This window comes from Thermobia domestica, chromosome 13 (assembly GCF_964235325.1).
Source record: "Thermobia domestica chromosome 13, izTheDome1.hap1.1, whole genome shotgun sequence".
In the NCBI taxonomy this organism is placed as follows: domain Eukaryota; kingdom Metazoa; phylum Arthropoda; class Insecta; order Zygentoma; family Lepismatidae; genus Thermobia; species Thermobia domestica.
Window position 1 is genome coordinate 132840255 of NC_137466.1, and position 12192 is coordinate 132852446.

Here is a 12192-nt window from a genome sequence, read left to right on the forward strand (position 1 = left end):
TCAACACATCTTGGTCATCCCCGTACATCTGAAGACGTTGTAGACCATTTGAGACTTCAGATGGGATGTGTACCGCATCACCAATGGAAGCCACATTGAACCTCTAAGTATAAGGTGTGTGTGTGTGAAAAAAAAAAAAAAAAAAAAAATTGCTACAAAATAACATCAAAACCATGTCTGTAAGCTAAATAAATAAACCAATATGAGTTTTCAAAGTTGTACAGTCCTTTTTGATACACCCTGTATATAGGTAGATAGATAATATTCGTGACTTTTTTGCGTTCAAAAGAGTCTCTAACAGTTTAAAGATAATTCATTGATTTAAAAGATATTAAAAGGGTAAGCTAATGCTGGGAATTTCTTAGAAAAAAGAAGTCATAATTTCATGTGGAGATTTTTGTAAGTCACTTTTACTATAATAGTACAAAACACAGGCACTATAATATTATTTTACACAAAATGTATATAATGAACACTACACATATACGTCATATAATCTGTGTAGAAGATTTAGAAAAAAAGACAATAAAGCGTGTTGAATATTACAAACCACAGGTCAGAAGAAAAAGGCACAGTGATATAATAGATCATTAAATAAATGCACTACAGTAGGTGTAATCGTTTGGAGGATTAATAAAATAGTATCAAAAACAGATTTCATACCAAGTTGTAGTTACCTCAAGAAGTTATCAAGGCAATAATACAAAAAAAAATTCCATTAACATGAAGAGATTTCTGGCCCCATATTCTGTGACATACACAATAGTTTGTGTACCATGATATGTAATTCAAACACAGAAACCTATACTTTTATTTCTTGATAAATATTTTTTTGTTTATAAAAGTTACAGAAAAGCCGAAAATTGTGCCTATCTGACCAGCAACCAATCACGGTCTATAACACATTTTATACTTTAAAAAAACATCTTACGAGCAAATTACATTGGTAATTTTAGTAAGGCAAATTGTACATAAAAAATCAGTCTTTTGAAATCATCTTACCAGCCAAAGATGTTCATTATTTTTTTGTACTTCATTACAATTCTACTATACAAAACTTGAGAGTTATTCTGATTTTAGACAGTTGAGACACATTGCAATTTCATACATCAGTTTTACAATGACATACTGAAGCGATTTTGAGAGCTAAATATTTCTGTGTGACATTCCATAGTACAAAGTATTTCATACTATTTGATCAATTTAAGAATTAATGGATGAAGGAATTATGTTACGCCAAAATAAAGCCACTGAGTTTGCAGTTACACTCTAATATTATTTTATGGCAAAATTCAAGGTGCTATACAATGAAGACTTAAGTAGCACACCACGAAAAGGTAGTTTTCAGAAAAAAAAAAATGTTACAGAAAACTCTTCATCCATAGAAAATTTCAAGAAATTTGAAGAACGTTAAAAATTTGTACTTGAAACGAGATGTACGAGTTAAAAAAAAAAAAAAAATTCAATACTATATTATTACTATAGATATAAAAGTAACAATGTAAAGCTCTTTTCATATTTAAGTAGTTTTTAATTTCTTCTACACATGTGAAAATATTTTTTGCTTGTTTTAATTTTACTTCCCACGATCATGCCGTAATTAGGCTCGCACTGAAAATCAAACCTATTCCAGCTATTTGAGAGCCTTGTGTATGACAAGATCGAAGATATATTAACATTAACAAACGATTATAAATAATTTCATGAAGTCATAAAAACAGTAAATTAATAGTGTTCGAGCGAACTATAATTTCCCATTATATAAATTGAAAAAATCTACTAAGTAAGTAAATATTGATATACAAAGAATTGAAAAAGGAAATCAATATATATATATATATTACATTATTTTTTACTTTTATAATTATGCCTGTATTTAACAAAAGAAGATATTTCATACCTACAGTTATAACCTGGCAAGTAAATTACAATCACAACTATATAACTGTTTACAAGTCATCATCTTTATTATATTTAACTGCAAATTATTACAAGTCATTTACATCTTTCATACTAGGATATTCAATATTGAATTCGATGATTTTAAAATTACTTAAAAAAAAAAACTTTTTCCTATTCGTCAACACTTCTTGAAGACATAGACGATAATCACTGGGTACATTTGGCTAGCAACTTTTCCTTGTTTTACCAAATACAAAATAATGTCTTATTTAAAGCTTCACCAATTACGTCTTGTTGATTCAATAGTCGAATTTTCGATTTTATTTTTTCCTCCTTCATTTTGTGTTTAAGATCTGTACTAACAAAAACTGCACTCTTACTAACACACCTAAAAGCTATTATTTTTACTCAGATTTCAAAACGGCGGAAATTTCTTTCTTAGATCAGATACGTGGGAAATCAATTGATTTATTGGTTTTACTTGAAGTTGTCGTATCAGAAAATCGTGCGAAGAAAGGTATATTGACTATATACAATACAAAAACTTTATATTCAATTATATTAGCAAAGCAACTGTATAAAAAATCGTGCATACTTTACCTACATATTTTTACAGTACTTAAAAAATGCATAGCTTAATGTACATAGTACACACTTTAAATAACATAGTATTATATGTCATGATAAAATACCAGATGTTTTATCGACATGCTATATTTCTAGATTAGCACCATTACATTTTTTGCTAGTTATCTAATAACAAATATTCTCTTAATTATAAATAGGAACAATTCCTATTTTCTCCACGAGATTACATGAGATTACAATACTAACGCCAGTATGGATCTCTCATATTTAGCACTGGGTAATCACGAATCTTCATAAAGCCTTTCACACTTCCGTTGTGTCCCCATCGTCCTGTGCAGCAAGGACCCAGCCTGCTGCTCGTGCTACATCCCAATCACATGAAGCTAATGCCTCACAAGCTAGCTCTAGGTTTGGCTGTCTTGCACCAAGCAGTGTCTGCAAGCGAACCAACTTGATCGCCCGATGGACATCCCAATCAGCTACATTCAAGGCTGCCAAACAAGTTTCGTGTGATATCTATAATGAAAAGAAAGCTATCATTGGTTCATATTGAGAGGTAAAGACTTTATTCATACTTTGACCACCTACTTATACTACATAAAGAATCACGTTAATTCATAGCGGTAGACACAGTATTTATTATTCATTTCACATAAGCTAATAGGCAACCAAAAAGAACTCTCTTGCTGCCTCCTTTTTGTCACTGCAAAGGGGAAGAAAAGTCACTGATCATGCCAGGGAGAGATTTCATTTTCAAAGATACAGAATCGTGTCAAATCTAAATTTCCATCCCGTCAATGCTCTTCTGTTACCTACTATCAACAACTTCTATTAACAATAACTACATATATTTAAGTTTTAATCGTAAAATATGTACTGATTATTATTTACGAGTATTTGATTTTAATCGTACTTTTAAACAGAATTAGTAGAAATAAGAACTCAATCGTCCCGAAGTTAATTTCAATGATTGTTTCATATAAGACCCAAAAAGAGATTGTGAGTCAAACTAATCATGTTGAGATATCACCTTTGTTGCAAATTTCAAAGAAGGTAGTCTTATATACGATTAGATTATCGAATATATAGAATAATAACAATAAGAACGTAAAGTGCAAGTTAAAATGTTAAGATATAAGTAACCTATTACTCTTTTCATTTATTTATTTTTTGTTTCCGGTAAACGTAACCTGAAATTTGCATAATAAATGGAAAAGAGTGAATATCAACCAAAAATTCCAAACAATATTCATTATTCAGGACTGTACAAAACAAACTATTAAACTATTCTACGCAGAATCTGATTTCAAATACATTAATTCATGAAAATATTTGCCAAATTGAAGATCACTTACACCTATAATATACGGTATATACGATAAATTGCATATTAACAAAGCGAAGTAAATACGAAATCTTTAATATATATATATATATATATATATAATAAATTTTTATTCTGTTCAGAGCTCCTAACTCTTCACGCATCACTGCACCTCTGAATGAATGTAACTGAGACCAGTGGCTGAACGGACAAAATGATACAGTGCTCTAAGAGCTTCAACTTACATGATGACCGCGTAGAAAAGTAGGCTAAGGTTTGTAGTATGTATATAAAAAAGATTTTTCATTGTTACGGATTGGATTCCAATACGGTGTCCACTTAAAAGTTACTTTTCTTGTTCTTTAATTTCTCGCTTTTTTCCCCAACATCTTTACCGCCTTACCTGATGCAATTTGATTTGTTTGGAATGTATTATTCTTTTTCAGTATAGAGCCTACGTGGACTCAGAATCTACACCCTACGTAGATTCCCGACTCTCATCAATTCTCACTACGAATCGGATCCAGATCTTTCGTGCCTGTGGTTTTGCTATATTTGACTTACTCTCAGTACTACTATTGACATAACATATCATTACAGTTTTTAGAACTCGAGTGAGTACTAATTTCTTTCACATTATACCTTTCACATGATAATTAGTTCAATAATAAATTATATACAATATACATAACTCAGCTAACAATCAAGAGATTAACCAGAATAATACGACTTTAATACAAATTTTGACAAGATACAAATCAAAAAATGTTAGCCAATTATGAGTATTCTTATTAAAATTCACTAGCCCTCACCTATAATAAGTCCTGGAAATTCTTTAAAAAAAATAAATTATATATTCCTCGTATAACTTCGGCAATCCTGTTGCCTTCTATGGGGAGTCAGTAATGAAGAGCTTCCATTTCACTAATATTGCTTACCTTTTATTCAATTTAGTTTATATATATATATATATATATATATATATATATATATATATATATATATATATATATATATATATATGTATGTATGTATGCAGTGGCGGATCCAGGATATGATCAAGGGAGGGGCTAAACCATAGTTTCCCGTTTTATCCAGTGTAAACCAAGATTGAAGCCCATTTTAGCCAGTGTAAACCTGAGCGTCAAGGGGGGGCTATAGCCCCTATAGCCCTCCCCTTGGATCCGCCACTGTATGTATGTATGTATGTATGTATAATCATCACCTATAGAAAGAAATGTTTTCGAGTCATATTACAATAGAACAAAACATTCAATCTTAAATTTGGACGAAGAAAATCTCGACAAGAATTGGATTTACTTAAACAGCTTCATTCAAAAAAGTAATCCATTGTGACTTCAAATTGTATAGGGATCGCAATTTTCTAGACTTGTACATAGGCAGATTTGTATAAGTTGATGCAGGGCTAAAGAAGAAAATAAACAAGAAATGAAGAAAAGTAAAACGTTTCATATTGTATGAAATGCGTGTTAAAGAGTACACTGTAGATTGCGTTTATGTTAATGCTACTAGCTGTGAGTCAGTACGAAGTAATTACTAAAATTTCCATAACTTACTGCTGATTTTAGTGTTTCGTGTCGAAAAAAGACGAGTGAATAAAGTATGTTACATATATTTTCATTACTGACTAGTAGTCGAAAGCAACAGGATTGGTTGCTGAAATTATGCTAGGAATATAAAAAACCTTTTAAGAGTTCCAGAACACATTATAGAAGATTGCTAATTGATCTTAACAAAATGTGACAGATGGTATTTGTGTTAAGAAATATCTCGTGTCTTCGTGTAAAATACCATCGACTTACATCTTTCCCAAGCACCTTGCCCATAATACGGACTTCGTCTGAATCGGCCCCACGCGCTCTACCTTGAGTACGTCGTGCATTTGGACCATCACAAGCGAAGTCCAATAAATCTTCACATGATACATGATCACCATTGCGCACAATAGGTGGCGGCGGTCTCGGCGGCGATTCTTCTTCCGGAATATCGTCCAAAGCTGCAAGCTCTGATGCGATCTGATTTTCGAAACTATCATCTAAACTGTGGGGAAGACAATACAATAATTTAGGCTATTAATCTCTCAAATATTACTTTATTAAACAGGCCGATTATCCCTACAAAAAATAAATACAATGCGCTTTTTTAAAAAAGTTAAATGATCTAAATTATAAGAAGAAGTTATTTTAATTGTAGATCCCTTTAAGATACACACAGAAACCAAGCTATTTTATTGCTTGATTCCTTATGATGTTTAATGGGAACGTCACTAGCGAAGCTATTTGTTCCCGTCAAGAAAATGCCAATGACCGACACAGAATTTACAATGATCAAAATAAGACTTTCAAAATGTGGAAATCAAATAAGATTAGGCATATGATAAAACAATATGTATTCAACAAGTTTCAGAGGTTATGAAAAAACTAGAAGAATAAATAACATATCAAACGTCACAAGAGAAATGACTGAAAGAATAACACACAAAAGGTATTTTAAAAAGATTCAGAAAATGTTATATTTATCAATCTCGCGAATAACAGCGAGAACACGGTTACTAATAGCATGATTACCTACTTACTAAGACCTGACTAATATTAATGGGTAGTCGTAAACGTTCTCTAAAGTCTGAGTATTCTGGACATTCTAAAAGAATATACCGGATACTTATGTAAAGATACAATCCTCACACTACATACAGTCACCACCATACACTAAAACGGAATGGCCCGTGCCCCACATTGTCTGGCAATTTTCCAAAATACGTTACTTAGAGTGGAGCTAATTTTGCGTTGGAATGGTTCCAATCCACTTGCCAGTGACAGAGCATCAGTTGGACGAAATAGCCACAGAGAATGGAGCAAGGGAGAGAGTACTCCAGTGCAACACGAGACAACGAGACGTTTTTGTCTGCTGTATCAGCACGCTCGTTTGCCCTAACGCCGACATGTCCCGGAACCTGGAAGCGAACGGCGACGCAGCCTTGTTGTTGTAGCTTATGGGATCTTTAAAAAGTGTATAACATGGGAACATGTTTACTACAGACCTTTTGAAGTATGTTTTTTCCTAACCTTTTCACTGTTACTACTATCTAATTGATCAGAGAGGTAGGCAATTGTTGCAGCCCCCACCGGGGAGTGCGATTGGTGTCTTTCAAATCTGCCTGGTATATATAGTCTATATCACCCACTGGTTCCGGTAATGTACGGTGTAACATTTCCGTAAATAGAGGTAGGAAGAGCATTAACACTCTGTTGACCCTACCAGGGACTTCCGGGATACCTCCCAAATGGGCAAGTAATGCGTACCCTTGGGTCCGGAAGGTGGAGGTTGACAGCATACGTGGTACGTCAACAGGGAGATTAAATTATAGACAGTGCCAGAAACCAAGCCTCTCAGGTTGTCTGGGGTTCCTGGATTTGAAGTGGTCTCCTACCGGGCTGAGGTCATACCGTGGGATTCGGTAACCTGGAGATTTTGTACTCCGAAGGCTTAATCCATCACCCCGCTTATGGAAGGTTCTGATTTGTGCTTAGTGCAATAGGAGGACGAATTAAACTGTGAAAATGAAGGAAGTCCTCGCAACCAGACGACCAGCCATAAGATATGATGAGCAACTGTAAAGATAGTGTGGTCATCCCACCCCCAAAGGGGAAAATATGAGTGACGTAGATGCTCAGCTACAATGTCTATTTGGTGCTATTAGTAATATTCCTTAGAAAATGTTAATTACCTGCAGATCTTAGCTGAATGCTGAGGTGACGTAGGTGACTGACAAACACTATCTGGCGAAGGATCACTGAACTGCCCCGAAGACAGTGGATCATGACTGAACTCTACGTTCAAATAACTTGGACTAGGACCGGCTGATAGATCTCCTCGTGAGGCTACAAAAGGTAAAAGTAAATTAACATTAGAATGAATTAAACTCAGACAATGCTATTTCTATTTTTATACAACTGGTATCAAGTTCATACATACTACCTTTATATCATGAATGTTGTTAAAAAAGAACATGTTAATCAGTAGAAGGAAAGTGATCTTGCTTTTGTAATACATAAAAATTAAGCACAACCGTAATGATCACTGTCAATCAGGAACAAACAAATAAGGTTAAAATATATAATCATTGGAAAACAGATAAACAACGGACTATTGTTATTTTCTTTTCTTTTCTTGTCAACCACCGCAACGACCGAAAACATTCATTCAGCTTACTTTGTTCAAACATTATGAGTGTTTTCTTACGAAGAATCTGCATATTTCTTTCCTTGTGTATCCGTGTAACAGACCGTAAGTCAACCGTCACAGGCATCTGTTATTCTTTTTTGTTCCGTGTTTTATTCCATGCTGTGTTCTACTAGCCTTCAATATATATATATATATATATATATATATATTTGTTTTACTATGTAATTATTTATTCGTGACTTGTAATTTTTTATAATTTTTAACTGTTGCCCATATATGGTATAGCTGTACCAATTATTATTAACTTTCTGTGTTCCTTTATAAAGTGCATTCCTTGTGTCCTATGACTCGCCAGTTAACTATTTTGAACACGATAGGCCCTAACCTTAGTGCTTTTTTTTTTCAGTAAAATTTCTATTATTGATAAATTTATTTAAACTTGACGTTAAGTTCGTAACATCGAATTACATGTACTACTATTCTACAAAGTAACTCAAACTTAATCTAAAATTGGATGTAATTGTGATTTATAACATCAACTGTATTATTCAATAGATACAAGGTTATTGCATATTTATGGATTAGCTGCTCTGATCTAAAATGCAAGGATAAATCCGAAGTGGTCCAAACTTTGATTCTTTGAATTTCGTCTCAGGCCTTCGTTAAGTGGAAAACTACATTTACAGCTTCTTTTTCTCTTAGTTTGTATATTTTTAAAATGAAAAAGTATAGAATTCGGAAACTTAATACTCCTGAATACAAAACAACAACAGTTATTACTAACATCTATGAAAGCAGATCCAGCGTAATATGTAAGCAATGTTTATGAATGATCCTGTTTCCATATAATTAATGTACTACGGAGCCTTAATGCTTCGACGAATAAAGGTAATGGTACATTTTCATTAATACTGAAATGAGTAAATTAAAGTTGAATAGTTTAAAATATATACGACAAAATGAATTATTTAAATTGATTATGCTTATTACCTGCAAAGATTTTACTTTGTGTTCTGAACTGAAATGTCAACGGATATCTAAATGTTTTAAAATGCTGTTTATTTTCCTGGAAGACTACAAACTTACGGAATAACAATTTTATTGTCAACGTATATAGTATTTGGTGTCTTGATATATATTTTAAGCGTATTGCAAACGGGATGAATTGGATATGTATAATAAAAATTTTACTCTGACAGTGTTCCTCACATCCTTTTTTTCAGGGTGAAGTTAATACATTTTTGCTGCTTAATGAATTTCTTTCCTTCTCGGGGGGTCATTCAGGTCTCGCAACGTATCTGGAATCTGAATTTTATGAGATCTAATCCACTGTCATACTATTGCGATTTGAAATATGTGATGTACCTCACAAGTATACTTCGATTTCGCCAAGAGGAATAATCAAGGTGGAAGTACCCTATGATATCCGCATTAGAATTCGTACGTGCTAACTACGTAATATATATTCTAAATTCATACATATACATCCCTACATTCTTTTTTCAAAGTTGTGTAATTTCAGTTTTAACACTTAATTTTAGGTACGTTGCCAGATATTTTTGAAAACAAAATTGGAAAAATAGAAGAGAATTTCAAAAAAGGGCTGTTCATTTCATTGCCACACTGATACTGTAAAAATGACATGTTTACCATCTAGTCCATCATGCCCCCCTCAAAGTACATTTCTATTGCACCCACGCACAAGTTCCAATGTTGTCTCTATTATTGGAAGCAGTCTTTGAACGCCTGTTGTGGAATGCGCCGGAGTCCCCTCATCGTGTTATTCTAAATGGTGTCAAATACTTCCCATTTTAAGGTGCATTTCAGTGTAGGGAACAGAAAAACATTACATCCGACAAGTAGGAAAATGGTGTATAATGTGCTATTGTTTCTACCCAAGAAGTCTGATATCCCTGAAGTATGACAGAAGCATTGTCATGATGCAAACGCCACTGTTCATATACTCTCTTGTTAGACTGTTTACGACGAACGGAATCGCGTAACCATTGTAATACAGCTGTGAAAGACCTCATTATTGGCAGTGTGGCCACGTGGTACAAATTCGTGACGAACCATTCCGAACATGTATAAAAACATAAGTAGCACTTACATCTGGGGTTGGACTAGTCTGGCCTTTTCGGATCTTGGAGAATCAGGTGACTTCCATTGGGACATTACATTAGTTTCGGGGTCGTACCCGTAAACCCATGATTCGTCCTTTGTGATGATACTGGCCAGGTATGTCGGATCATTGCGGCTGTTTCCTCCAGTTCTCTGATGGTGGCGACACATGTGTTCTGATTCTGTCCTCCAGAATTCTCATCACGAATTCCAATATTGTTGCCATCAATAAAAGTATCCCTGGAATGCCTGTTGTGGAATGACACCATTTCGCACTTCGACATACAACATACCGCACACAATCACGTCTCACTTAACTGCTAGGGTATAGGTAAGAGAAAACGCTGTTACCTCGTCTAAAATGTTTCCACATGTATATGCAGTGAGGATTCCGCGCTACAATTAGTACTTTCTGAGAAGAAAAGAACGATTTTGGTATTAAGTGAACAGCCCTTGGATAGCAACATTTACAGTATTGCATGTGAAGTCACATCCAGCAACCTTTCAATGATATCTGCAGGCAAATATTAGCGCTGAAATTGGATGATGAAACTGGTTAAAGTGGTTATAAACCACAACCAATTTAGAAAAATGGTTCTAAATACATTCGTGAAAGGTAACTTTTATTGATTCCCATATCTTAAAAATATTGAAATAATTAAGGAAATAAGCGCAGTTTTTTGAAGAAAAGTTATATATCAATATACAACTCAGTGTTTTGTTTTATTGAGAAAACTATTCTGAAAGGTGTCTAATTATCAACAATTCAAACTCACATAAACTAGCCCCTACTGACTTTTAATTTTCTGTATAGTAGCCAAATAAAATCGGCAAGCTAAAAATTATATCAACTACGTCAAACACAGGAACTTAAGACAAATCAACATAAAAACCCGTGTTTAATCTCACATTAATTTGTTGATTTTCTTTCTTTTTGTGTTAATGGAATTTCCCTAATGTCCAACTCTGCCAATACACAAGTATATTACAATTTTCCAACTCAGAAACTGCCAAACTTATCCAACCGAATAACTTACGCAATTGTAGCGGCACATAACAATTCTCATGTAGGAATATATTATCAAAGTTCTACAGATATGCGGACAAATTAGAGAAATGAGCAACTTATTAAGTTTTACATTCGTGCACTGTTACGTTCAAAATAATTACAACATACACTTACATTCTGGCAAATTTATCTATTGAACAATTTTTATCAATCTTTGAGATAACAAGATTTTATTTTAGGGTTTAATATTCTTAAACCACACGAAGAGTTCATTTTGTCTGAGCACGTACTTTTAATACTTACACTACAAGAATGACATAAGGATCTACGACTATTAACAGAACAGACTATTATTTCCTCTAATACCAACCTACACACAATGGTATACTCACCAGTATCACTATCACTTCCGGATAAGGATATTTTCGCCAGGTTTCGTGATATTCCTCCAGGAATAATTAAAGGATGTTTTCGTTGATGTCGAGGCTTGCTAGGGGGCAATGGTCTGCTTCGATCTCGTGGAGGAAGTGGAATTGGATTTCCTGCATCATTATTCCCTTCTCCTTCACTTGAAGACAATTTCTGCGTTTCTGTTCCCACGACAGATTCCGGGTCATCCCTTCCAGCCTCCAATTCCTGCACTTCATCCGGGATTGTGGAATCTGACCCCTGCGAACTCTGACTCCGAAGCCTCACGGGTGGCCTATTAATAGGAGCAGGTGTGGTAGGGGGAGGAGGAACTCTAATGCCAGCAATCACATGGTTTGCTGGTCGAGGAAGACTTCGAGACCACTCAGGTTCTTGTCTGTTCCCAGGAATCGTTGAAGATTCGTGAGAAGAACTCTTCTGTGTTTGGGAACGTTCTAGCGTGTGATGCTTATTGCCTCGTACTCTGGGACGGACAGCAATACCTGATCGGAGCATTCTCAAGGGGTTCGTTTCGTCTGGTTCGGGGGGAGGGAAAGTGGGTGGGTTGTCAATGACAGGTTGCTCCACCAAACTGTTGTAAACGGCCTTCGCTTCTTCGGTTAGTGTGGACTGC

At 34.4% G+C, this 12192-nt stretch overlaps 1 protein-coding gene across 4 annotated transcripts in view; it reads right to left on the minus strand.

Moving 5' to 3' along the window:
- Nucleotides 1-381: 381 nt before the first annotated feature.
- Ack-like (activated Cdc42 kinase-like) overlaps nt 382-12192 on the minus strand; it is a 190611-nt gene continuing 178800 nt past the window's right edge. For all 4 annotated transcript variants that reach the window (XM_081736496.1, XM_081736494.1, XM_081736493.1 and 1 more), the window contains 4 exons: nt 11543-12188; nt 7563-7716; nt 5638-5875; nt 382-3006 (listed from right to left, as the gene is read on the minus strand). In XM_081736496.1, the coding sequence (XP_081592622.1) occupies nt 2794-3006; nt 5638-5875; nt 7563-7716; nt 11543-12188 (1251 nt within the window). In that variant the 3' untranslated portion in view covers nt 382-2793. The remainder of the gene's footprint in view (nt 3007-5637; nt 5876-7562; nt 7717-11542; nt 12189-12192) is intronic.